This window comes from Accipiter gentilis, chromosome 33 (assembly GCF_929443795.1).
Source record: "Accipiter gentilis chromosome 33, bAccGen1.1, whole genome shotgun sequence".
NCBI classification, from domain to species: Eukaryota; Metazoa; Chordata; class Aves; order Accipitriformes; family Accipitridae; genus Astur; species Astur gentilis.
This window is the reverse complement of record NC_064912.1, coordinates 3211258-3238928: the sequence shown is the minus strand read 5'-3', so window position 1 is coordinate 3238928 and position 27671 is coordinate 3211258. Positions and strand designations below refer to the sequence as shown.

At 48.1% G+C, this 27671-nt stretch overlaps 3 protein-coding genes across 8 annotated transcripts in view; 1 reads left to right on the top strand and 2 right to left on the bottom strand.

The window, feature by feature from the left end:
• GLIS2 (GLIS family zinc finger 2) overlaps positions 1-27671 on the top strand; it is a 300390-nt gene that overhangs the window by 119288 nt on the left and 153431 nt on the right. The window lies entirely within an intron of this gene.
• On the bottom strand, positions 1721-14967 carry LOC126034218 (uncharacterized). Its single transcript, XM_049791669.1, has 4 exons — positions 14924-14967; positions 12280-12563; positions 11506-11928; positions 1721-4503 (listed from the first exon to the last, which is right to left on the bottom strand). The coding sequence occupies exons 1-4, from the start codon at positions 14965-14967 to the stop codon at positions 4319-4321; spliced, it is 936 nt and encodes a 311-aa protein (XP_049647626.1). The 3' UTR covers positions 1721-4318.
• The window catches only part of ADCY9 (adenylate cyclase 9), a 99673-nt gene continuing 83940 nt past the window's right edge, over positions 11939-27671 (bottom strand). For 3 of the 6 annotated variants that reach the window (XM_049791148.1, XM_049791149.1, XM_049791150.1), the window contains one exon: positions 13451-23575. In XM_049791148.1, the coding sequence (XP_049647105.1) occupies positions 22387-23575 (1189 nt within the window). In that variant the 3' untranslated portion in view covers positions 13451-22386. Of the gene's footprint in view, positions 13423-13450; positions 23576-27671 lie in introns of those variants that run through there. The other 3 variants (XR_007504526.1, XR_007504527.1, XR_007504525.1) reach the window with 3 other exon arrangements.

Genomic DNA, 27671 nt, shown 5'->3' with positions numbered 1-27671 from the left:
GCATGGATAGAGTCTCTGCCAGGAAGAGTTTATAACTTAAAACAGCACAAAATGTACCACAGCCAGCAGGAGCCCGGTCGTTGGAGCAAGCGCGGTCCCGTGACCCCAGCCCACGTGTGGGGAGAGTGAAGCAGTCAGGAAGAAGAGTGACATGAGACTTCCAGCTACAGAGGTGACCAGCCTGGACCGACCCCCCCAGACACACGCAATGGCACTTGGGTTGAGCCTTGGCTGACAGCACCCACACCAGCTGCACACTGTGCTCTCAAGCCCCCTTTTGCACCCCCGGTCCTGCCTCCTCCTGCGGTTACAAGGAAGGGGTCAGGCCAGCCCAGGGCAGCCAAGGCTGGGTGGCCAGCACCACTAAGGGTGCAGACCCACCATAGGGTTGCTTAAAAGCTTCTAGGAGACATCCAGTGAAGAGGGGGACCTGGATGTGGATTCACTCACAACATGATGCATCATTTACCCTCTCGTGAATCCAGCAGCTGGTGCAGGCTTCTCTGTGGTAGAGCCTAGATACTGCTTTCTGGGCCTCTTTGAGGGGTCTCCCAAGGCTGCTCCCTTGGTGGCTTCTCATCCTGCTGAAGCCCGAAAACATCCCGGCACAGTTTGGCAGTGGGTGGGCAGCCTGGGGCTCTGGACAGAAATCCCTCCTGCCAGACATCTCAGGCTTTTTGGAGAGTTGCTGGAGAGAAGTCTCATTCTCCTCCTTCGGCCTCTAAGTGGTTGCTGTCGTGACATGTCCCTGATCTCCCCCTGGCCTTCAGTCAGAAACGCTCAGACTTATCTCTGCCTCTTTCAGAGCAAAGGCAGCCCCATCTCCTTCTTCGCCGCTTCCCCTTGAGCAAGCAGTGACCCTCCGCACTCCCACTCCAGTGCAAGTTCCCACCAGGACACTGGGATGTCTTTATAGCTTTGGTTATGAATTTGGATCATTGGCTGGCTGTGCCCAAGCCATCAAAAAACCATCCCAAAACTGTCTGGCTTTGTATTTTCCTGGAGTTTCAGTCAAACTGAAACCATTAGATCACCTTTTCTGTATTTTTGGATGCCACAGGTCATTGCGTTTCATGTGAACGCTGAGCTCTGTAACTCGGGTCAGGTCAAAACCCCGCAGCCCTCAGGAGAGCGGAGCTGCTGTGGGCTGAGATGGGAAGCAACAAGGTGCCAGCGTGGCCCCAGCGCTGCCAGGGAGGGTTTAAACACTCGCAGCACAAGCTTGGCACTCCGGCCCAAAGGAAGGGGAACGATCCGGGCACCCCGGACCCCTCTCCCTCCCCGGCTGGCACAGGGCACCGAGCTCTCAGACCGGGTGATCTTGCAGCACTGGGATAAGGCAAGACATCCTCGTGGCTTCACCTACCCGCCTCCCCGCTCACAGGCTGAGCCGTTCCTCCCAGAAGCTGAATTAAAAACGTGCGGTTGAAAATGAGCTAATTTTGCTTTAAAGGCTGCAAGCCCTGGTGAGTGCACCGCTCCCCTTGCAAATTGTCGCAGTGTGCAGTTACTGTCGCTGCGAGAGAGCTGCAGCTTATTTCAAGGTTGAATTTGTCCAGCTTCTCATCCCCGGGACATTTACATCTCTGGAAATAATCTGGGGATGTTGCAGTCTGTTATAGTGGAGCTCTCACTTTCCTTGGTCAGATCTCTAGGCAGGAGCTTGGATTTTAACAGTCCAGTGTCACTATATACCCCCTTCTTTATAGTCTCTGTTTTATTTAACATTAGGGGAAACATATATTTTATTTGCAAGCTTTTCTTTGCAATTGCAAGGACCAGATACTTTTTTCAAATGACGACAGCTGAGAATCTCATGCATTTGCATGACTGCAACCAATGACTCTAAAAACTACTTTAACTAAATCACTGCCCAGAATTTATCAAAGACTCGCGAGGCTGATGTACATGAGGGCTGCTGACACCCAGTACAGAACATATGAGCCCTAAAGTACCTAAAATTATCTCGTGTTAGCTTTTGAAAATATGTCTCCACCCTCCATTCAGAATGACAACTTTTGGCAACAACAAGAAAACAGAAATGACAGATGGTAACAAAATCTGGTACACAAACATGACAGTAGGCAATATAATGAACATTTCACCCACTCGTTCATTTATGCTAATCATTGCTTTTGAGCAACCTGAATTGTTATGCCAGACAGCAGCGGATCTGAAGCATGGCATAGCAAATCTCAAAGGGCCACCAACCTGAAACCAGAATAAAACCCCCACCGGGCTACTCGTTGTGAATGAAATTAAAGTATCACTAAACTACAGCCTGCTCTGACGGCCACTGAAAAATCCTTCCGTTTCTAAAAAGCATATCGAACTCTCCTCCTGCCCTGAAATTCCTGCCCCGAAAAACACCACATCCACAAAACAGGGCTAGTCCTGTTTTCCTGCTACCCAAAGCTTCATCAAAACTCAGATGAACCAGCAAAAATTTGCAGGCAAAGGTGAGAGTTAGCATCCTTGCAGTAAATGCATATTGTGCTACTAAAATGTAGTTTTTATAGCAACAAAAAATTTCTTTTAAAAATGCTTTCCTCCCAGGCTAAGCTCTCTGGTATGAATTCAGTCCCCGCGGGAAAATATTTATTCTTTTATTTGAAGCCCACATCTCACGCTGACATTCTCAGTGGAAGGTGCTATGTCACCCACAAAACTCCTTTTATTTCCTATAAAAATGTAAATCAGCCTATTTTTTCCCCCCCAACAACCTTATGTAATGAACAGTATCCTTGCTCAATTATTTTGAAGACATGCTTTTAGCCTCTATTTTATGCAGAAACCTGTAAGACTGAAACTGTTCCTCCCCTTCCTTCCCTGACGTTTCAGTGCTTGCTCCTATAGCTGCTGATGCGAGGTCTATCAACGTTCCTGGGGTGGGTAGGACCTAAAAACATCTCAGAGGGCAACAGCAACACCATTATATTCTCCTGACAGTATAAAATAAATTTTCCCACAAATAAATTGCCAGCGCTTTCAGGAAAAAAGAGGCAATCTTGAGGAATTGCCCTCAGAGCTGGCTGAGGTGTGTAATTGTACAAAACTGTATATATTTGTGATTATAAATGAGGCCAGTCCTCCATGGTGAAGATTTCCAGACACTGTCCTCTATAAGACCCTATTTTCATTTGCTTACAATGCTGTCAAACATTACCTACGGCAGATGAAATGCTCTTTTCTGGGGCCTGAATTGCAGTGAGAACTCACAAGAAAAAAGCAAATTTCGGCCAAAACATTTCAGTTGCTTTTGAAGGAAAAAAAAAAATAAAATTACTATATGGTCTTGGTAGGTTTCCAGTAACCACATCTGCAAGTCTTATGCTCAGCCCCAGGAGAAGGGGTTGGAGATAATCTTGGTGTCGGTGATGCATCTTCCATCATCCTCATGAAGGTCCACCCAAATTTGTCTGACCGGGGGAAAACTTCGCTTTTCCTGCCTTCTGCCTTCTTTCCCTTGTCACCTCCTGCCCTGGGTGAAGCATCCCAGCCTGTTTCATTTTTCCTTGGGTAGAAGCTACTCCATTTCTTTAAACATCCTTGTTGCCCATCTCTGCTTCTTCTAGCCCTTCAGTGCAAAGAAATATATCAATTTTGAGTCAAGGGGATCTCAATAGCATGAAGCAGTCACAGCAGAAGCCCACCATGGATGAAGACATGCCAGGCCAGGGCTTTCTGTTTTCCTCTCTGCTTCAGTCTCAATCATTCCTAAAAAACGATGCCCCAGCCAACTCCCAGCCTTGGCAATGCTGCTGCTAGAGAAACACTGATCAGCAGAGCCGGGGTCTTCCAGAGACCCCTACACCGCAGCACCCGGCCGCTCCACGGTGCCGGCAGCGAGAGCATCTGTGCTCTGTGGGTCAGGGGGGTTGTCCCGTGGAGCGACCAGCAGCTCAGCCCACCCTCAGGAACGCCGCTGCTCGCTTTCAGCAGTCCTGCCCTTGAAATAAGACTGTTTCGGACTCACAGTTCTCCTCCTCAGCTGGTTTGCGGCAGTGGTTGCTCCCACGCGCTGTCTCCATCGATGGCAAGAAGACGTTGCTCCATCTGACTTTCCCGGATCTGATCCTGTCTCAGACCAGTCCCCTTTCAGAAGCACCTACCCAAGCACGCTCCAGACAACATCTCTTCCAGACATTTCTCCACCTTTTGCACTTGACAAGACCAGTCTCCTGCATAGACTGCTGATGTCCATGGAGACCAGAACAGCGACAGGCTGTGGACAGCGCTGCAGATTTGGGATGACTCCAACAGCAGGACAACCCCAGGCTGAAGACGGGGGCTTTGGCGGGGTGCAGGCTCAGCAGCACTAGGCTGCGACAACACATGGTGCCAGGTTCCCCGTGGCCGTGGAGCGGCCGTGGCTGTCTGTGAGCCCAGCACGTCCTCCAGACTCTCCTTGTCCGTTGCAAACCATATCAGCACGGACAAACTGACAGTCAGGACTGTTGCGTCGGACACGGGGGCCCATCAATCCATAGGTACAGATGCCACCTGTTAAAAGATAAGCAAACCCTCATTATTTTTTGTTGTTTTTAGGGTTTTTTCAAGGCTTTGCACACCCACAAAGGTTTCCCATCCCCTGCCACCCATACTCCCTCCTCAGTTTCAGAGTTAGGAAGCCAGACATGACGTTCCCCTGCTTCACTCCATGATGTGGTGAACTGGCTGGCAGGTCATCTGGTGGGAAGGGATCTGGCCTGGGACAGAGGTGGGAGCTTCTGCCTGTTGTTTGTCATGGAAAAGGGAAGATGTCTGTGTCCTGCCGACAGCACAGGCTGCTCCTGAAACTGGGAACACCAGCCCGGGAGGATGCCGCTCTGATGCCATGGCTGAAGGAGGCTTAACCCCGCGTCCTCGGCCACCCAGGTGCATTCACGGGGGGTCCCACAGCCTGGGGTCCCTGGGTGCCCCGGTACTGCCCGGCCGTGGGGTGCCCCGCTCTGGAGTGGGGTGCGCGGGGGCCGGGACGTGGTGGCAGTTGGTTTCTGTTGCTTTGCAGCAGCCCCGGGGCCAGGACCCCCGACAGCCTCCAGCTCTGCTGGGGCCGTCCCCACATCTCCAGCTGGGGATTTGCCCACTTGCTGGACATGCTCAAAGTTCACCGTGCTATAAATACCCAGGAGCAGGGCTGCCAGCTCTGCGGGGAGGGGGGGGGTGCTGCTGAAACCAAATGGGGTTTCATTGCAATTAACCCTTTGGGTGCATGACTCCCCTCTATGCAGTTTGAAAAAAAGGAATCCTGTGATTCATAATGTTTCTAAAACCAGAAGAGTGCAGCAAATACTTTCTGTGGGCTGATTCCTGCTGGGAACGGCCCAGAGATCGGGAGCAGAGGAGCGAAGGGGGACTGGGGGACATTGCAGGGGATGGGTGTTTTGTGGCCAGGCACACGCACAGCCCCTGTGTGACCCCCCCCGGCTCGGGCAGGTCCTCGCATCGAGGACACGGCAGTGTGGGGCCAACATCGCTCATGTCCCCCACCTAGAATAGAGGCTGCCTGTGCACCCCACGCACCCCGCAGAGCACCGCCTCACGCTGCACAGCCCCACACCCTGCCCTGTATGGCCCCACAGAGCATGACCCCACACCCTGCACCGGGTGGTCCCATAGCCCAAGACCCCACACCCTGCACCATACGGCCCTATACGCTATGGCCCTGCACGGCACGGCCCCACAGCCCCCGGCCCCAGCAGCACAGCCCCGTGCTGCCCAGCCTGCTCCACGTCCCTGGCCCCAAATGCAGGTCTCACTTCTAGCCACAGCCACTCAGAAGGGCTACAACGCATCTGACACCCCAAAAGGAGACAGAAACACACTAAATCAGGGCAAGCTCTGTCCCCGGCTCGGGGACAACCCCAAAATGTGGAGTCCCCAGCACTGCCAGGTCACCCGAGGGAGAGCACAGCGTGTCGCCCACAGTGGGGTGCGCAGGCATGAGGACTCTTAGGGTAGACCCCCCGCAGCCATACAAAGTCCTTCTGTGGTGTCAAACGTGTATTTTTAACCATTTCCCTGCCACATGCCTTACTGCGCTGGGCTGATAGTGGAGCAGCTCTTCAAGGAAGAGCCTCTTGCCTCTTTTCACCCTATTCAGACCACAGGAGATGGACAGCTCGGAGCTAACGGCAGAGGACAAACCCGCACGCCGGCAGCAGCAGAGCAGAGACGCCCGCGGAACCCCGACGGGCTGTGCGCAACCCTGTGGCTCCTGCTGAGGCTGGACATAGTTCGGTGCATGCACGGCCCAGGGACAAGATGGGCTCAGGACCGAGCGAGGTCCTTGTCCCCAAAGGTCCCACAGCACCCAGGGCTGATCCCCAGCTCCAGTGGGGCCGGGGCTGCCCCGAGCGCGGTGCAGAGACCCAGCAGGGTTTGGCCTTGCAGCCCACTAGGGCCCCGCCGACCAGGGACAACCCTCTCCTTTCGCCCTGGGGATCCTCGCGGCTGCAATGAACTGTTAACCTCAGGCCTGCACAGGTCACAACGTCCAGCTGAAAACAGTCTCATTTCAGCCTCAGAAATGTCACCTTTTAGGTACCTTTGGGCCAAGTGAGGGCGCCTTCATCGCCTTGTTCTCCATCATCTTCCTCTCCTCCCCATCACCACCGCACCAGTAACGTTCCCAGGATGCCGAATGCCTCCTTATCGCTCTCGGATGCTGCGGCCCTACCTGGCTTTTACTCTGCCAGGATTTTGGGTTACTCAGGTCATTGCTCCCGACACCAGCATGGATCCTGCCCCACCTCGACGCCACAACCCACGCCTCCGGGCCGTGCCCAGTCCCCCACACCACTGGCAGCAGCTGCATTCCCTGCGCTGGTCCGGGACATCACTGCCCCACCGCAGCTGGGTTCCCTCCCCAAACCCCATGGCCACTGCGTACAGCACTGCTGGACTCTGTGCACTGTACAGCACCGGAGCAAACGAGCCGAGCCGGTGGCACTAGGGGGAGATAAAGGCCGGGACATGCCGGGTCCTGCGCCTTCGCCAGCCCACTCCTGTCCCCCTGTCCCCAGGGCCACCCTGGCCCCAGCTGCGCAAAGGGGCGAAGGAGAAAGCCGCGGGTTTCCAAGTGTCGCAGTCGTTTGGCTGTGCAGGGTCTTTCCTGGCATCTTCGGTCTTTGGGAAGCATCTTTAGCAACGAGGGTCCTTCAGGCACTTACAGCTTCATGCAGCAGGTATAAAAAGCAAGCAACCGCCTTCTGCCGCATGCAGATAGCATGGGGGCACCCAAAAAAATGCACCCAGGAGGAAGGAAAACGGCACAGGATGCACAGAACAGGGACCAGCAGTGAAAGAGGAGTCTGGGGACCCGGCCTGGAAGCAGAGAGTGACGCATGCTGCAAGACCTCAGCTGGAAACTCAGCCCATCGCTGCCCTGGCTTCCCTTTCCCGATGCCCCCGCAGGCGCATGCAGCATCGGCACAGCAGTGCCAGCCCCCACAGGACCCCTACACCAGCAAACCAGACTTCTCCAGGGCTAAAAACCAGTTTGGGAGTATCTCTGGTTCCAGGCACCATCCTGGTATCGTGCCAGCTCCTCTCCTCCCCTGGGTGCTCCCCTCTCCACAGGCTCCCTGGGACCCCTCTCACAGGAGAATCTCACCAGGCAGAGTTTGGGGGAGCTCCTGGGAGACAAGGAGCCGAACCAGCAGGACCTGCCCCCATCAGAGCTCTTCATGCACGGCCGGATCTCACAGGCACCCATGGGTGCAGCTGTGGGTCCCGCGGTGCAAATCAGCACTGCAGACTGGGGTAAGCACGGTGCGACAGCAGCTCCACGGGGCAGGAGCAACATGAGGGGGATGCCTTTTGCTTGTACTTTCTATGTATTAAAAAAGAGAAGGTAAATCTTATCTCCTGTCTCTGGGAGGAAGGATTCAGAGCCCGGCTGGCACAGAAGTTCCAGAGTTACAACCACAGGCGATACCGACAAAGGTTTGTACACTGCCCGCGATGCTGCGCTGTGCCCTCAGAGTCTGTGCTCACCGGGCACATCGTTGAGCTCCCCCCAAAACACCCACAGAGCACCCGCCTCCAAACCCACCAACCTGCCCCAAAACTGCATGTTTTCTCTCCCCATTGCCCACAGCCTGGATTTTGCAGGGTTTGAGCTCGCAGCCTCCCCAGCTCCCAGTGCCAGAGGGGAGCTAGACGTGGCGGGGGGTGTTTTGGGCTTTTCTGACAGTTCGTTGTGCAGAGCAAAGCCCATCCTTGGGTCTGCGCCAACCACCAGCACCTCACCAAACCCATCCCTCTCCTCATGGGAGCAGAAGGGCTCGAGCACAGGTTTTCCTCCTCCTTCGCCACAGCTCAGTGAGGGCCCTTTGGCTGCAAATGGGTCCCTGTGCCCACGGTCACGCTATAGCACAGAGTCGCATCGCTCACCCTGCAGCCGCATCTCTATTTTGCTCATATTTAAAAGTTTTTAGAGCTCCAGCTCTGAAGTTTTCAATATCCTTCCTCACTCTTAAAACTTCGTGTCTGGCTGTGCTGGAGGGAAATGGGGAGGCTGAGGTGGCCGGTAACTCGATAGGGACATTGGCCTTGGACCAGGGAGGCTGGAAGCAAAGAGGGAGGAAGGCAGAGGGGTGCCCGGGCCGGGGTGTTATCTGAGCCCCTGCGGGAACAAAGTGTCTTTGCCATGATGTGAGCTGGCAAGAGCAAGAGAAGGGAAGGAGATCCTCCGTCAGCGCTTTGCTATGTGTTGCACTCCCTGCTCCCCGCTCGCCGGACACATGGACTCACCGCTGCGGTGGCAGGACACCCGTCCCCAGGGCTGTGGGGCTCCAGGGTTGCTGCGCACCAGGTCCTTGCTCCCTCCCAGGCCTGGTAAAAATTCATGTTCATGCTTCGTCTTTGTTACAAACGTATGCTCAGAAAGCAGCGATTCAGTGCAAAGCAACAGCCCTGCTTTTCCCGGGATGAGAGGTGAGTGAGGTGCATGCAGCAGCACCCCAATGGGTTACCCCTGTGCACTGAGTGTCCGCTGATGGAGGCAGCTCCGGCACAACGCTGTTGTACAGAGGAGAGAAAGATTTGTGCTCAGCCTCCGTTATGGCCCTTAAACCCTCTGGGGGCTCTGGCACAAGTCTGGGATTTGCCCTGTCTCTTACCCAGCAGATCTATGGATTTGTGACACAACTTGGAAGTAAAGGCTCATTTTTTTCTCTGATATTTTTGCATAAAATTAAATAAGGACAAAAGCATTCCCTGCGATTCTGCTCCTGGCACCCAGTGCTGTGACTGCAGCGCAGCTTCCCCATTGCAAAATGCATTCTGTGCCACCAAGGGATGCAAGTTCAGGAACTTGGGCTGCAAACAGGCAGGGTTTGGGGTTTATTTTAACTGCTCCCCACGCAGGAGAGGAGCCAGCCATTGGGGAAGGCTCAGGTGCAACACGTTCCCAAAACCAGGCTGGAGCATTGACTCATGAAACAGGCAGCCGGTCCGAGAGATTCAGCTTGAAGAAGATCCCATCGGGCTCTCAAGTGCTCTTGTGTCTCTGCCTCCAGCTTTGCTCCCTGCACAGCACCGGCAGAAATGCAGGGATTCGCTCGGCAGGGTGCAGCCCCTTGCTGCAGTGAGCTTGTCGCCCTTGCGCTGTCTCTCGTTGCAGTGGCGGATGCTGCCACCCCAGCGTCTTTGAAACCGTGCAAAACGTGCCCGGCTTTCTGCCAGAAATCAGGTAAATCGTCCAAGCTTTCAAGCTTCAAGCATCCCCTACGCACCCCACTCCAGGATTGCTGCGAGTAATTGGTGTTAGCACCTGACACCCCGACGTCGTGCCAGGCTGGCGTCTGAGTGGGGCACCCATGGGTGCTCTGCCGGACCCCACAGCTCTCCCGCACCACCAACAGCCCCTGGGTGTGAGAAAGGAGGGAGCCTGACCCGAGCACCGGCATGAAGCTCCGTGGTGACCCTGACAGCAAACCCATGCTCTGCACACAGCCTGGCTTAAAAAAACCCCTTGCCTAGAGATGCCCAAGTGTGGGATGGGTCCTTCCGCACGGCACCACAGTCAGGTCCCTTCTGGGGACTTGCCCAAAACTTTTCTACAGCGAACCCCCTTGGGTGAAGCTCCTGGCTCCGGCTCTGCCCTCCCAGCCCCAACCTCTTGCCCATCAAGGGGCTGCTGGCCTGGAGCCTCTTGCATGCGTTTCTCCCCTTTTGACACATTAGGAAAGTTTCCACGCTTTTTTTTTTTTTTTGCTTTTAGCAAATAATTCCTAAGATCGTGTCATCCTGCTGCGTGTTTTACCAGTTTGTTTCCAGTCTCCCAGCTTGAACACAGCCTTTGAAAAATGACATTTCACCTCCAACACGCACCCCTGGCATTAAAGCCCGGTCCCTCTGCAGGCAGAGCCGGGCTCTCCCCAAAGGCTCCTGCTCACAGGCGCCTCATGCCAAGCCTAACGTGGTCGCTTGTCTTAAAGCATTGAGTACGAAGCATATGCAGGACAGATGGATATAAGGTTTATAAGATAATTAAGCATGTTAATGAAGTTCATTTGCATCTAGCTCTTAAATTCCCATAAACTCCGCAAAGCTGTGAAATGAGAATTGCCACTCAACACCACAAAGCAACAAAAATGTAGTTACCAAAAGCAAAACACTGATTAACAAGTGAGAACAAAAGCCGGCTGCGGCCCGGCCGAGTGAAGCCTGGGCAAGTCCCCGCTCCCCCAAGCGCTGTGCCAGATCCACGCCGCACGGTGCCACCAACGGGTCCTTCAGTGGCAATGGTTGTATCGAACACAAACTGCTTACAGGCTTTGGCTGGACTGAAACATTATGAAACCGGTGAGAGGAGGGGGAAAAAAAATATTGCTTCAAAGAAAGATTTGGCCCCAGAGGTGGAGGAAAAGCTTTCTGAGCGGCGTGAAAATGAAAGCCAGTCACGGGTGTGGGGAGCCAGGCTTGAGCACCCTCGCTGCCCCGTCCACGGTCTGCACCCGAAGCAGGTCCAGGAACGGCAACGTCGGCGGGGTCCTGCGCTGAAGCCTCAGCGATGGCGCAGCAGAGGGCGGGCGTCCCCTTGAGCAGAGATGGTGTCCAGCTCGGGCTGGGATGCCAGAGGGAGCTGGAGCAGCCAGAGCTTGGGGATCCCCAGGGAACCCCCCAAGGATACCCCAGGGCAAGCAGGTCAGGAGCTGGCAGATCTGCTCCACACCCACCTTCCACGGCACCGGAGCCGGAGGGCACCCGCGTCTCCCTGCGCGCTGCCAAGCCCAGGCCGGAGTCGCCCTCAGGTTCTCCCCTCCCATAGAAAAGTTGAAAAATCACCTCTGGTAACCAAGGGAAGGCATAAGCCGGGCACATTTTCCAGCCACCCATGCAACCCACGGCTCTTGGAGACGGCTCCGCGTACTCCAGCAGGGCGCCGGCTCCGCAGAAGCAGCTGACCCCGAGAGCAGCACAGCCAGGGCAGCGCGCACCAGCCCAGGAACCCCCCACCCCACTAACAACCCATGGGGGGAAGTTAATACTTACCTTCCAGGCACCCAGGACAATCTTGAAACGCAAAGAAGGAAGAAACCAGCGGCTCCCACAGAGCTCCCTGCTGCTGCAGCGTGACGGAGGTGTGGGATCCCCAGCAGCGCCTGCAGATGGGAGAGATGCCACGGCCTCCGGGTCGGCCCCGTTGTCCTCCATCGGCCGAGGACACCGAGTCACCCTGAGGCTGCCTATGGACAAAGGCAGCCTGGTCTTTTGGGAACCACTGTGAAACACGTCCCTGGAAGATCTCTGGGCTTTTCTTATACACACAGTCCCCATGTAAAGTAAACAAACAGAGGGTGCATCTTCCAATATACCCAACATCGGTGTACAACGATGAGTTCTTGACCGTGAACCAAAGCACAGAAAGAGAAGAAACTTGAACATGGGGTTGCCTGGGGAGAAGACAACGCAGAACTGAAAAGGAAAACAGGGAGACTGGCTTTATTTGAAATGCCTGGATAAGATTTATTAAAAAATATCTCTTGGCAGTTGACAATCACCATGATCTACAATAGGAACCCGACTGGGTAACATTGGAACAGTTTTCGCCTACAACAGAAGGCGAACACCCAGGAACACTCGAGCATGGCTTACACACACCTACTGACATTAAAAACCCTGGGACAGCCTCAGGAACATGGTGCAAGCACTGGCTGCAGAGCCAATCGTGCCACACATGTCTTAAATGTGCTCTGATACTTACCTTGTCTTTGGAAAAAACCCCAACCTCTATTTAAAGTATGAGGGAAAACAATAAATGAGTACCCTCAGAGGAACCGGACTCCACCTCTCCGTGATTCCAGGAGGACAAAGCTCTTGCTCTGCTGTGACCTGCAGGGAGTGGGGAAAAGGGAAACGGGAGTTGCCTGGACTCAGGTCTCTGGCTGGACCCGTCCAAACGCTTACGGCTGCACGGCCCCGTCGTCAGCACGGGTGAAGAGGAGAAGGGTTTGGTGCTGCGGGACGCGCTGGCGGCAGGTCTCTGGTCATCAGCGGGCAGGAGGGAGGAGCAGAGCGCCTGGGCACGGATCCAGAGGAAACCTTCAAATCTTCCAGGTCAAAACCCTACTTCGCAAGGGCTCAGGGCTTCATTAGGGTTTTTCTTCCCCCCAGTGAAACCCAATGAACATACAGTGGGATGGTTAAAAGAGACCCTGGGGGAAGCAGGGTCTGTGTGAGAGACAGACTGACAGACATGGGTTTTGCTGCTGAGCCGCCTGCAGCAGTCCAACACCTTCAGCTCTTTTGGCCGGACAGGTTCAGGTTTATGAAAGCATTATGGCTCCTCTTCTCAGACAGCCACTCCTGGTCAGCCGTTTCTTTTTCTGTGGACGCTTACTCCAGAATAACAATGCCTCACTCCACTTTCCAAGTGGATTAAGAGAATCTGAATAAGGCACTGGTATTGCAGAATAAACCATTAATGCTCTCTGCTAAACAACCAAAAAAACCTATTCAAAATTCATCCCCTATTTCAGCCAAAGCAAGCTCCCCATGTGGAAAAGCTCTCTGCCAAGACCTGCCACCACAGCCAGCAGTGACAATACCGTGGGCTGCAGAGGTGCTGCCAGCCAGGCTGCCACACAGCCCCTTCCCAACACTTTAGAGCAGGATTAAAATGAGGAAAAATTAGGAAGGGGTAGTCTTCTCAGTTGGCATTGGGAACATGAAGGTCATTTACTGCCAGCCGACACATCAAAGTGCAGTAGGTCTGTGACAAATCCCTTTCGCATTTAAAATGCCTTCTAAATATGCACCTAATCAAAAATTAACTCGGTGGTTTCGTGATTTATCAAAGAAACATTGCAAAAAGCCAGATCCAAAACAAAGGGCTGAAAAAGCTTCTGTTCCCAACTATTATTCTTCGAAACAATGTGCAAACGGCACAGGGTTGCGTTTGAAGTCGTGCTGGAGCAAAAATAAAAAAGCAAACCAATTTTAAGTTGACATAGTGTATTGTGAATTACTTTCTCAGCTTTTCTACATCTAAGATAGCATGAAATGATCTGCCATACAGTAAAACAGTTTAATATACAATCGATTACAGAGCCGTAGTAATGAGTCAGAGATAATACGCGTTTTATCTATATACATATATAGCTTAATATTTCACAGATACAATTTTTTTCCATTTCGGTTTTGTCAATGAAGCATAGGCAGAATATTTACAGTGAAGCCGCTGTGAGGAAGCCCCATTCCCAGCAAAGCCCCCGGCAGAAGCTGCCAGCTTCCCCCAGCGGTGTGTGTAAACAGACCGGTTCTCTCTCTTTTTGCAAGAAGGGAAGGGAGAAGGTCACGGGAACACGGGCTTTGCTGGGGTGGGGAGAGAAAGAAAACAGAGACATCATGAAGAAACAATTTCCAGCTAACCTGGAGACCTTAAAATGTTTTAATTTGCCTTTTTTGCCTCTCTTCTTTCTTGTTAACTGGAAACTCTTCTCAATGTTTCAATTAATAATTCAGTAACATTTCAATCATGTTCTCAATTAACGCTTTCTATACCATCTCCACGTGTGCTTATGCAAGGACAGGCAGTGCTGAAGTCTCGGGTAATAGTGTTGAGGCAGCTTTTAAAGCAAGCAGGGGATGGTCAGGAGTCCGCACCAGCCCCCGGGCCCGCACCGCTGCCCAGCTGACAGCTACTGGTAAAACCAAAGCCAACCCTGATTTGAGTCCCTCACTTTGTAAATCATTTCTCACAGGCTGTTTATAATCGGGTATCGCAGCTCTTGATGCACAACGATTGCTTATATAGGGTCATCTGTAGGTGTAATACTGTATAAACCGAGGTCGGACAGGCACAACCCCAATCCACTGCGCAGCCCGGCTATGCTCGGCCAGCAGTGCCTCCGTTTCTAGTGCACGTTTTTAGTAACCAGCTGAAATTTGCTCACATGAAAACATGAAATGAAACCAATAGGCCAGGAGGGAAGGCATATTTACAAAGGCATCCAACAGCTGTCAGGCTGACCATGGACCGGCTCAACTGAGGAGGGCAGCGGGACGCTGCCCCCAGAGCAAACCTCCCCAAACCTCCGCCACCTCGCCAGCCCACGGCTGCCGAAGCTCGCTGCTGCCTGGGCACTGCTGCGGGACTGGTGCGGCAGCTCCTCAGCTCCGGCACTCTGCCGGGCTCAGCTCCAGAGGCTTCTTGCCGACTCGCCTGGCTTTCCCATCATCTTACATCCCTGCCTTCTCCATCTCAATGCCACAGGACTGCAAGAGCCTGGGGGTGGGAAAGGAAGAATCCAGCCCATCCGCCAGCAAATACAATGTTTTATGCTAAATTAAAAACTCTGTTTCATGGAAAGAAGGAGCTTTTCTGAGCAATGCAATATATAAAGCCATCACACTAGCCCTGGGGGAGCGAGGTAACTTTGCTGAGAGCACAAGTGGAGAGCCTGTCTACCTGTTCCTGGGTAATTCGGTGAGGGTGGCCAAGGTCCTTATCATCTTTGGATACTGCTGCCTCCTCCTCACAAAAAGGAGACACCTACCATTGAGCAGAAAAAATTCCCAATATTCAGCACAAACGTGAAACTGTGTTTTGTCTCTCAGCAGATGTTTGGAATTCTTAAGGCTCTTGGCTTTTAAGAGTTTATTACTTTGGAAGTTTAAAGCTGTACTCGCAGTAGGGTATAACAAGTCTCTGTCTCAGCGCGCATCTCTCTCTCTCTCTCTCAACATGGTCTCTGAAAACCAGAAGAAATTAAACTGGGGAGAGGGTTACTCTGGCAACTGCGGATTCCTGAACTACGTGAAGAGAAATGTCTGATGGTGCCGGTGGGACCATGCTGGTACCAGCATGGTGGCCAAATCCTGGTTCAGGCAGTGATGTAGGGCAGACCATTGCAATACTGCAAACCCCCTCTCTTTGGACAATTTCTAGGGCAACAGCTAATATTAGAAATAAATCACAAATGAAGCTCTGGTCTCATATGAATAAAGGCAAAGTTTCAAAGATGCTAAAGGGGCATTTTCCCTCTGGGCATACCCGCAGACGTACCACGTGCTGCATTTTTCCCTGCCCTGAGCTTAAATCTTTCAACAACGAATCGATACAAACCGTCTTTCAATTGCAAACTAGTATTTAACCAATGCATTAAGTTAGAAACAAGTGAAGACATGAGTGACTAAGGGAGAAAAGAAGGAAAAACTCAAGAAAGTCACTTTCTTTTGACTCATCCAAAGGAAGATTTGAGAATCGACACTCAAATTGGGGATGTGTGAGTGGCAGCGCTGGCAGCGGTCACCCGCTGGGATGCTCCGATATGACATCACTGCGTGCCGCCACTTATCGCCAGATGACAAACTGGTTAAAGCAGCACTGGTTAGAGCCAAAACTTAAGATTTTAGTAAGTGTTCCCAGCCATAATCTTCTGCAGCTTTTCAGATTCAGCGAACGCTGCAACTTCTGGAGATTAAAATACGTGTTGTTGCAGTGAGCCAGTAAACAAGGAGAGAACAGAACAAACCACGTAAAGGCTACGACGTGAAAAGCTGACAGCAGCCTCAGGGCCTTTCCAGAAGTGTAAAACACGAATGACTACTTCCTCGACACCAATTCCCAACTTGGAGACACGCATGTGAAACAGCTGCTAAAAAGGATGTTAAACGTATTGCATCTGGAGCGGCGTGCGTGAAAACGCTGGGCGCCTGCATCCTGCTCCTTGCCAGCCTTGGGCTGGGCAGCTTCGTTAGGCGAGCAAATGTTTGCCAGCTACAATAAAGTACCAGGGGAAAAAAGCTTTAAGTGTCTTCTACTGCCCTATTTTTTCCAAAATAATCTTCTTTCTCAAAAGCTAATATTGACTCTCAAAGGTAAGTAGCAAGCACTTCTATACACGTTGTACAGCCCAGCCACTTACTTGGGCTGAAGACAGAAGTTTAACTCACCTGATAAAGACTTGAAAAAAGTTTTATACAGAAAAGCTGCATGTTTTGTTTTTTTCTACCAGTGCTTTATGGAGCGTCTATAAAGCACCTCAAAACTCTTCCCCATGGCACCACTTGAACCGAGATGCTGTTAAGACAAAATATATTTCACCCCTATTTTATTCTCTACTTGAAGCTCTTCAGAGCCTGATGTTCATTTTAATTGAACTCTAATAAGACAAAGACAATAAGCTCCTCATGTCCGATTTTCACCAACAAAACTCCTTCCCATTACTCTGGACAGAGTTCAGAGGGCGGCATTAAAGCAGATTTTAAAAAAATAAGAAAACGTGCTGCTGGGAAGCCAGGGCTCTGCTTCACACCGGAGAAACCTTTGCCTACAGCAGCCAGCAAAGACATCCCACCTGGAAATTAAAGATCAGACTTCAAAACAACCTGACACCTCGTTTCACATTCACCTTTCTCCTTTTCCCACTGATTTCAAACCTGGAAGCACATGTTACGCACAGAGCATCTCTTGTGCCGTGTGCGTTTGCGCAGCGAGCCAAACCCCCATCATCACGCTGTATCCTACGCTGCTTATGCTGCATTTCTGCAGACCATCGTCTTCTACCTCTCCAGTTTCCTTTACATTTTCGGTATAGTTCAGCAGTAAGTGGTCCACGATTTCACAGCTCTTGACTGAAAAATCTTCAAGCCATCAGAGCACTCAAACTAAAACCTGGACAACTACAGCATCTGCCAGAGTTAGCGTGTAATGGTTGTAATTTCTAACTTTTTTACAGAACTTTGGAGAATCCTACCACTATCGGCAGCGGAGGATATTCTCAGCAAAAACGAAGAGTAGTTCAGGTTCTTCCCCTAGAAATCAAAACAAGGACTGCTACAGCCTGTATAGAGAACTCAAAAGGAAAAAACCACTGGAATAAATGACTTTCCTGCCCAAACTGATGTTCTGCATACAGCTAGCCAAGTCTCAGGATTACTCCAAGACCCCAACTGGGTTTTCGCAGCTGCCTGGGCATCAAGATGGAAGCACTGCGGCACTGGGGGATCCCTGCACCTCTACCTCAACTGTTTCCACATGAAAATCATTCTGTATTTACAGTCAAACCACCCCTGTGACATTTTCAGCAACTGGGAAAGTCACATCAATAAATAATTACTGCATTTTTAGCAGTTTTGTAATATTTAACTAAAACAGGACTTAAAGGAACGCTGCTTCACCAAATCCCAACACTGACAGCAAACACTGGAATTTATTTCTTACCCTCTTCTGCTTTGGCACATTTGCTAAAACTCAGGGAAATAAAACTTTTTTTTCCACTTCCAGTGTGATGAAAATGTATTTTTTCACAGAATTCTTAGACTTAACTACTGGGATGTGCCTGCTGCTCCTCCCAATCTTCTGTCAAGGAGCTTAACACAAGGAGAAAGCTGCAGCTGTGACCAGATAAATGGACCAAGATATCAAAGCAAGTGTACTTTTCCCCTTTCTATTAGGAAATAGAGGCAAACAGCAGTGAAAGCAGCATCTGAAGCCATGACCTGGCAGTAGCAGAGTTCAAACACTGCTGTGCAGTGCGAAAGATGCAGTTTAGCGAAGGTGAGGAGCAGGGAGGCAAGAACCACTCGCACGTCCCATCCAGACCGAGCAAACAAGACCACAGCAGGGAATAAGGGAGAAAACAGACAGAGTCTTTAAATTTGGCAAAAAAAACCCAACCCCCAACCCAAGCTGCACAGTTAAATAGCTGATCACATTATATCCAACCTCAGGCGCTCTCAGTCTCTTGTGATGTTGCATAATAAGGACATGAAATTAGTAACTGCTCCCTTGCAATACTTTGTTGTTGTTGTATTCAGAATTAAAGTTTTAGAAAGAGGTTAGAGTTAGCAATTTTAAAATGCTAGATACCCTAAAAGCTTGGCTCTTTAATCAAGAATAAGCTCTTCTTGAGCTAAAAGTTGGCAAGGGTACACAGTGTTTGGTTTATAGCTCCTTTCATTTTTGCTCTGGGTGCCTCCTTTCTGTGTTTTAGCTCTGAAGTAAGAGTATCCAAATACTTATTTTTCTGTAAAGCCCTTGGGGAGTCCATCGTCTCCCCCCACCCATTTTGTCCCATCTAAATCCTCCTGTGCTTTGTGTTAGGACACAGCAGGAGCCACAGTCAGGCAGCGGCACTGTCCTGCCTTGCTCGCAGCACTTGTGTTACCTCCAGCAAAGGGGAACGACCCCAAATCCTGGGAAATAACAGGCAAATCTGTTCTTCTCAAAATCATAAATGCCAGAATTAAATAAATGGAAATGCCATTTACTTGTTTTTAAATGAGAAATCTGTCTCACAGAAGTAGCTGGGAGAAAAATAAGTGGGTTTTTGTGTTAGCAGCAGATTAAGACGACACTGCAGAAAACGTTCAGCATGTTCGTCATTAGTCTACACTCCAGAGCGGCTCCTCCAAGTGAACTGTGGCAGAAGGCAGTACAGGCCTAGCAAATATTCAGCAATCTTCCCCCCTCCCCGGGATAATTTTTATATTATCACCATTAAAACACCCTAAAAATAGGAAGCGCAGCAATGCACTGACTATTCTTGCAGAATACACTTCCAGGTACCTGGCTGACTCCTCAACTTTTATACCATGTTCGAATTGTGCTGGCACTAACAGAACAAGCACAAAAGCTATTTTAATGAAATTAACTTTGATCATGGCCTCCCACAAGCGCACATGTGTCACGGCTGCAGAGAGGAATGCAGAACCGTACAATGCCATTAAAAATGCCTCCGGAGTAATTTTTGCCAGTATTGGGACATCTTTTCAAAGGTGTAAAGGGAAGGTGTAAAGGTTCAGCTCCCACTGTTTTACGCTAGAAAATAGGTATCTCCCTGCTCCTTGTGCCTGGGAAAATCTCACTACCCAAACCATATGCTGAGAGATTAGTGTCTTGATTTTGTTACTACACTGCATTAAAAGAGAAGATTTAAAGCCTTCGAAAGAAGACCTGCAGTCTCAGCTGTTGAATGCTTGCTGCTGTCCTGGTGGCAATAAGCAAACAAGGGTAACTACTACTTACTCAACTTTTTGACTTTTTTCCCAGCTTCAGAGTTAAGGCAGAGTAACGTCGCCAGCAGTTCCCAGAGCAGACAACAGCCCTTGATTTCAGAGTCCACTAATGCTTCTGTCCTCAGTCATTTTATTTGCTTAGTACTAACAAAAAAGAGGCCCTGGTATATTTTTGGTATTCTAATGTCACCAGAAAACCAACAATACTTCCACAGCACCATACCACGACAGCATGGGAGTGTTATTTACTTTATAGGCCGGAGGATGAGGCTTTTGTATTCTGCAGTGCATTGCTTCAATAACGAGAAGGAAGGCGCTCTGGGTCCGGGGCCCTACTCCAGCACCTTCTCCTTTCAGGTTTAATCACAGGGTGCAAACCTCTCACTGGATGCAGGGCTGTTGCTGGTGGAGGTTTAGTTATTGTGCAGTGTCTCATGCGAGAGAGAAGCCGGTGTGTCTCAATTGAACTCTGCCATTGCAAACAGCTGATCAATGAGAGAAAAATGCTGGGTAGAGTTGTCTATAAAATTGGGAGAAAGAAGTGAAAGGGAGAAAAATTTGAATGATTTTGACACTAATATAACACTAGAAGGCATGTAAACAATTCTGGACCGCTTTAACTTCTCTACTGTAAGAAAAGGAATACTGACACACACTTAACTGAAACAAGAACTCTAAAAATGGTTTCAAGAATACATTCTTCAGATGCAAGAGGTATTTGCAGAATTATACTACCTGAAAGTTGGAAGTGCAACCCACTGGGGATGGGGCAGAAGGGGGCTAGTTTTAATCTATGGAAAAGGAAGGCTGCTGTAAAAATGTGCACTGATAAAAACCTTCTATTGTTGCTCGTCAGGAATAGCCCCCAAAACAGGCTACAGCATCTGTGGCAGAAGGGTATGGAGACGAGTATCCCCTGGGTTTTTTGTATGCTGGCAGATTGAGCAAGTAAGATTAATTTTAAATAGCTTTCCTATCAAACGCAATTTAGATGTGTATAAACAGCAGCTTTTGGGAGAACGGTGTGCAGAGTCTTGTTTAACTAACTGAGATCCAGAAATCTCACAGATTTACACTTGACAAAGGCTTCAAGGGCTCCATGCTGACTGTGGAGTGTAGATGGATCTCAAATAGCTGAATAGGAGCTTCACAACGTATATATTTATTACTGAAACTCCAAGAATCACATAGGGAATAAGAAGAAGTATCCATATACTCTGACTTTAGTTCAGATGGAAAAAAAGAATTAAAAATCACACCAACACGCAGACAGCACAGAATTGCATTTCACCAGCTCTTCCCTGGCTAATGAACTTATTTTGGGCACAAAAATTCTTTCATTTTATTTGGTGTCACAAAGAGTTAGCTGAACTGGAATAGTTGAATAATTAATATTATCCAAAGCAGGACATCAAATGTAAGTGAAGGAGGTGATGGAAGCAGGCAGAGGGCAAACTGGTATAGTCTAAGGCTCCCATCCTGAAGTTCCCTCTGTGCTCCTGCAGGTCTCTGGTCCCAGGGACCTGCACAGAGTCATCTGCAGGACTGGGAAATTGTGCTTCTCAGCTCACTAGAAAGGACTCTTTTCCCTATTCCTGCTTTCAGTGGCACGCAGGGAGCATGCTGTTCTATTCCCTGCTGCAAAAGCACAGTGTAGGGGGGGGGAAATCCTGAAAAATATTGTGCAGCACCATTGATTCAGTACAGAGGGAAGCTGGGATACTCAATTGCGTTTGGTGGCTTCGGAAGTTTCACCAGCTTTGAAACAAATATTGCCTAGGTAACATCCTCACAGTGGTTGGTAGTTCAAAGAGGCTGAAACACCATCTTATTACTCTTATTAAACCAATTGACAATTCATCTCTCCTAATCCCTTCCGCACACACAAATAAAACCCCCCAAACTAAACAAAACCAGGAATAAAATAAATAAATAAATAAAGGCATTCCCCAAACATTTATTTCGCTTTTCTCTCTCCCTCATGTCAGACCAGCTTAGAGATACCAACTTCACCTACCTTCGCAAATTCAGCTAGTGTATGGAGTAACATGAAACTGCTTTAGACTTGTAAGACCTGAATTGTAACACTCTCATGGTCACTCGTCTGCTTCTGGAAACCTGTCCTGAGAGCTGGTGATGTCCGAACCCTTATTCCATTCCCACATATCAGTAACTCATTGGCTATATGGAAAAGAAGTGTATCCAAAGCACGCAATGGCACATTAAGGTTGAAGAAAGCATTGGTAAAGGAGAATAAAACTACAGCAGTTGTTCAGCCTACTCTAACTAAATGTTGAGCCACTGCAGAACTCCTCCTCCAGCCCAACACAAAGTCAAATTGTGTCACCCCCTCTCCAAGACATTCTTTTGTGGTACGTTACTGGCACTTTATGTCAGTCTCATATGGTAGATACATGCACATTTGTCTGTGTGTTTACATACAAAAGGTCTGATAACAGTAAAACATTGTTCAGAGAGATATAAAAAACCCAAGGAGTTGCATTAGCCAAAAAAAGTGTTTTGTGAGAAACAACAATAAAAATGATATAACCACAGCTTTTCTTTTCTTTAAAATTAGACAAATACCCAAAGCTATGATTTCACTTGGGGCCTCTGTACCTTGACAGGGAGTCCAATGGAGTATATCTGAAGGCACTTAATATCCTCTACTCAGCTGTAAGATGGTTGCACAGGGAGCTGGGGAGCTTGGGATGTGATTTGGGGCATGGAGGAGAGAGATGGATGAAAACAAGCCCTGAAGAGCTGTGATCCACACAGCACCGGGCGCTGAAATGAAAACAAACGTACAACCCAGGTGTTGAGAAGGTCTCTCTTGAAAAAGAAAACTGCCAATTGCAAATGTCTTTGTGTTTCTATTGACAGAGCACTTCATGCAACTCTGACAGTGCATCATACACTCTTAGAGATATTTAGTTTTGTCAGTTCATTGACCTCCTCAGTTCCCACTTCCTCACAGTCAGTCTTCTCTGCGGCTTTGCCAAACCTGCACCTCTCCTCTGCTTTCACCGCATCTTTCTGGAGCTTCTTGGCGGAAGGCAGGATGTCCTTGGTTTCTGAGTTATCTGTGCCATGGGCTATCTTATCAGAATTCTGTACAGAAGGCACCAGGTTGGCGATCTCATCCGTCGGAGATCGCCCAATGCTGCCATCCACTTGAACCCGAATGTCTGGAGATATAGACAACTGGTGATGTGGCACGATCCCATTGTCCATGCATTTTGGGTAAAGGTAGGTCTTCATCTGACCTTTCCCCTTCACATTGACTGTCCCCCTATAGTCAAAGTCATACCCCATCTTGTTTAGGATGCGGTAGCTCTCCTCACTCACCTGTATACGACACTCGACGCCAGTGGTGTCCATTCTGCTAGCAATGTTCACAGTGTCACCCCAAATGTCATACAACAACTTGGTGGTGCCAATGACCCCAGCAGTGAGGGGCCCATGGTTAAAGCCAATCCTAAGTTTAAAATTAAACCACAGCATGTTGTTGTTGAAGTCATCCACCACTCGCATCATTTCTTTGGCAAATTCAAAAAGGGTCTGCAAATGTCCATGGGGATGGTTGTTGTCCTGACACTGCGAGGTGTTCAGTCCTGAAGCAGCCATATACGTTGCCCCAATTGTTTTGATTTTCTCAATGCTGCTGTAATGTGGTTTGCTCAGGAGCTCATCAAAATCCCCAATTAATTCATTCAGGACTCGGTAGCACTCTTTGCCTCCTTCATAGTTCTCTTCATAGAACTCGCTGAAGTTCACAATACTTGCAAAGATTACTCCACCACTGTCGTGGTTTTTGGAATAGCTCTGGGAAACCTTCAACTGCTCAGCCACGTGGTATGGAATAATATTCCTCAGCAACCAGTCAGCTTGATCCCTCATGCTCTGAATTTTGGTGCGATGAAGATCAGCCTCCACATCTCCATGGTAGTGGAGACGGTAACTGACCTCAAACTCTCGATTCAGAAACCAGACCAGGAGAAGCAGAAGGAAGGAAACCAAAATCACTTCCTGACCGATCAGGTCTGCTGGCCTCTTTGTGTCACTTGGCACCGAACTGTTGCACGGACTCCTTCTGGAGCTAGAAGCAGAAGAAAGGGAAGAACACGAAAGGTGCATTTAAAAACACAGAGTTAGGGCACTGCCATTTCTGCCCTGTAGTTAGAAATCCTTCACTAGAAAAAGAAGTGTAGGAAGTGTACATTACTACATACTAAATTATAAAATACGCTTCGATAACTTTATCTGCTGCTAAGATTGCTAAAGAATTAATTTCATTCATAAACTCACTAAGTACTTCCTTAAAGGGATATCATCAGGTTCAGCAACACAGAAATTGCCCAGCCTTTACGATAGTCCTATTTTAAGGACTTTCTCAAGGGAACAGTTACCATTATATCTGAATATATAACGAAAAGCACTACACGTAAGTATGTACATAAAAATGCTTAATAATGCCTCTGTGTTGTGTTTAGATATATGTGTGCCCATGTATGTCTGTATGGGGGTGGGGTATGTGTAATTTTTGTGGAATTTACCTTTTTTTGTATTACCTCCAATATTCAGAAACGTCTGCTTTATACTCCTAGTGCCTTTCCCTTGTGTCCTCATCAAAGACCAGTAACGTTTGCAGTGTGCCTTTAATGTTAAGACATGAAGGGTTTGGAAGAAGATAACCCTGTACAAGACACTTCACCGAGAACTGCATGAAAGTGGAGAATATGGAGCCCTGGGTTGACATCTTTTGCACATTATAAACACTGAAGCTTTTTATGGTGGAGACAGAAAGTTTCTCAAAGTGCCAAGATTAAAGAAAAAAAAAAAAGTTTAAAAAATCACGTCTCACATAGATCGAGAGTAATTATTTCAAATCCTTTCGACAATTCATCAACTGCCTGTGCAGATTATGAAGCACTGACGGAGCATGCTTCTGTGCCAAACCGCCCTTAAAAAGGAGACATCTGCAGTCTACAATCTCAACTTTCTGGAGAGATGCAAAGACACAGATTTAATCTGAGAAGACAACACCTATGCAATCCTAGAAACTAAGTCTAAACCCAGACAGATTGGCATGCAGCGATTTCTGGAGTCACTTAACTGTGATTTTTTTTTCTGTAAAATTATGCCAAAGCTTAAGATTTGATATGAGCAGACACATGCTCAAGTTTTCCAAGTTGAGAGATGCTTTGATAAGGGAAAGCATCCCATCAACCCTTCTCCTTGAAAAACAGCAAGGCAATCCATATCTCCGTGTTTGTATTTCTCTTATGAAGGTACGTTAGCAAAAGAGATTAAAACTCAAAGCACAACTATAGCAACAGCTCAAGAAGAGAAGACTAAATTTGTTTCTGTAACACGGGAAAACATTTCTAAATTCAATTTGTTTCTTTATGTCCAGGGGGACATGCTTTCACTTCTGAAATCAGAGCAGGCATTTCAGTGTATATTATGGACCCAGTTGCTTTTTCTGAGTGTTCATTCTCAAATATTTGATTGACAGAAAAGCGTGATGAAGCACAAACATAGCACAGTTGTGAAACAGATAAATGTGCACAATCTCTGAAAACATTTGTATGTGCTATAATATTTGTTTGCATCTACTAGCTTTTATCATAGTAAGCTTATAGGAGAAAAAGTTTCCATTAAGTAAAATATTTACAATAGAGAGCTTACAGGTGGAATTTCATATTAAAGATAAAACCACATATTATGTTGGAAATTACTCCTTTTGTTTTCAACCATAGCATACTTCTCCCAGAAGTGAAGGTATATTCATTTTATTGGTTTGATATTAAAAAAAACACGAGGGAAGAACAAAAGGAGGAGATTACTCCCAACTCACAGAATAAGTCCCTACAATAAGGTTCCCGTAACTGCTGGTGCGTTACTGTACTAAGACTCCTTCTTTTCTCCCTCACAACTACTTTTCTCAACAGAACCTCTGTTACAAACCTGTTCATTTTCTCCCTAGAAAGACAAGTCAGAGACTAAGACAAAGGCTAAGTTATTAATGACTAGAATGGTAGCAATTCCTTAATTACAAACCTTGCTACCTATTTTGCAGGTGGAAAATACCCTCCCAGTGTGATGGGCTTATAAAACCAAATGAGGGGAGGATAAGAAAGAGAAAAGATCCTAGAAAATAAATAAGGCTGGAGAAGGTGAGGAAGGAATCTCGGTTAAGGAGCATCATTCTGGTTCTCTTCAGAACAGTTCATTATTTTCCATATCTTGTGGGAAGAGATCTGCTAGAAGATCTGAGCAATGACATGTTACTCCTTTGAGAGTATGAATTTGATCCAGATAATCTGCTCTAACATCAAACATCCCTGCCACAGGGATTTATTTAAGTCATTAAAGGCTTTTTATTTACAGTTTATTGTACAAAATGCTCCTCAAAGCACTTAATTCCTCTTAAATGAATTAGGCAAGCACCACAAATTTCACGTTACAAAAAGTGGCCTGTGTCAAATGCAAGATCTGCCTTTTAAGAAGAAACTGCTGCCTCCCATTCACCACTCCTGAAGTAATGGCATCTGCGAGCTCTCAATCATCTCCTCAAGCGCTGGCCTGACCTTGTTTCCCACGTGGGCGTACAACCTTAGAGATCTGCATGTGAAATGAGTGACTCACTTGTAAGCTGACCTGATTTCATTAATAAGGTAATAGGTTAGTATCTCAAAAAAGAAGGTGCAGTATCTTTTCCAGAGCAGGCATTTTTGATCACAATGCAACTGCTACAAGCATTAGTAAAAAAAGCCATGATGCCGCCCTGAAGGAGGGAGCAATTACATCTTACTCATTTAGAAATCAAATTTCTGGATGTTGCAGTGACCAGGTTACAGGAGCTACAGGACTATAAATCATCTTACACAGTCAGTTAGCAAAGATGACCTGAAGCTACCCTCTAGAACGAAAAGAAAACAACAACAAACAAACAACCCATACGCCTATAACAGAGAGGATCACACACACCCAAATCTTTTTAAGGTCTACTTTTTATGAGGTGCTGCAGAAGAAAACTAATTTTAAAAATCATTCAAATTGAAATCTTAAGCCAACAACGTTCCTTTAACTCAAACTGGTGAAGTGCTTCCTGGCACAGAAGCCTAACTATTAACTTGGCATCTTCATCCAGGCTGTGTGTTGAATATGGAACAAGTGAGAGCTCCGGAGATAGAATCTCCTTTGGCTTGATCACAAATCATAAAGATAATGGCTTTCCACTTATAAAGATTTTTGGAAAGCCATTTTGCTTCTGAGCCAGTAACCTATGTTTGGATTTGGATATCTTGCTATATTTAAAGAGGATGCATGCCTGCTAAATCTTAAAAAAGAACGCAATGGCGGAACAGTGCGGAAAAGGGAAATCAAACTGCTGCTTTCGATGAAGAACAAAAAGTGGATGAGTATGAACACCCCCCCCATCAAGCAATTTTAGTCTTCCACCTCAAGTGGCCTATCACTGTTCCTCCCTGAGCAGTCACAAAGTGGAAAATGATACACCCTACCTGCTCTGAGATAAGAAATAAATGAAAATGAGAAATTTTTCCTGTTTAAAAGACCAAGTTTGTGGCTGTATCTCTTTCGGGCTGAAGAACTGGTCTGTCTGGAAAACTTGTCAAATTCCATATTTTCATTTATTGAGCATAGCACGGACAGTCCAGAGATGAACTTTGTGCTAAGACTTCATTGCCATTACTAGTATCCGTCTTCCCATGCAACATTAATAATCATCTTAATTCTTGATCAAGAAAAGGGAATAACCTCATTAAAGGCATGCAAAACAAGTAAGTTTGTTTGGCCCTCTTAGAACACAGGAAAAGCTTCTGTGCTGTCCTTCTGTGAGCAAGGAACTTTATTTACTTCAGTGAGAAAGAAACAGCAAAAAAATTTGTTAGGATAAGGGAGTTTCAACTTTTTATTAGTCCATCACCAGGAAAAAGGGGACATTCGGTTTGCACAGAACGTGGTATACAATAGTGTACACTAAAAAAGCCCCGAAAAGAGAAGCCAAATTCTGTTGCAAATTAATGGTAAAGCAGAATAGGATTAACTCCTAGTTCTCTCTTTTACCTTCCAACACTTACAACAACTGTGTTAATTTACAAGTTTGGGCGGCTTCAGATCAGTGGAGCTTGGCCTGTTAACAAAGATCATGCTGGACTGATACAATT

Bases quoted from the DNA above. Each gene is read 5' to 3' on its own strand.
- LOC126034218 (XM_049791669.1), bottom strand. From the start codon at position 14,967: ATGATAAGGACCTTGGCCACCCTCACCGAATTACCCAGGAACAG. The intron at 11,929-12,279 runs GTACTCATTTAT...TTTCCTTTTCAG, and splicing joins GGAGTCCGGTTCCTCTGAGG to TTCTGCGTTGTCTTCTCCCC. The intron at 4,504-11,505 runs GTAAGTATTAAC...ATCTTTTAACAG, and splicing joins TTGTCCTGGGTGCCTGGAAG to GTGGCATCTGTACCTATGGA.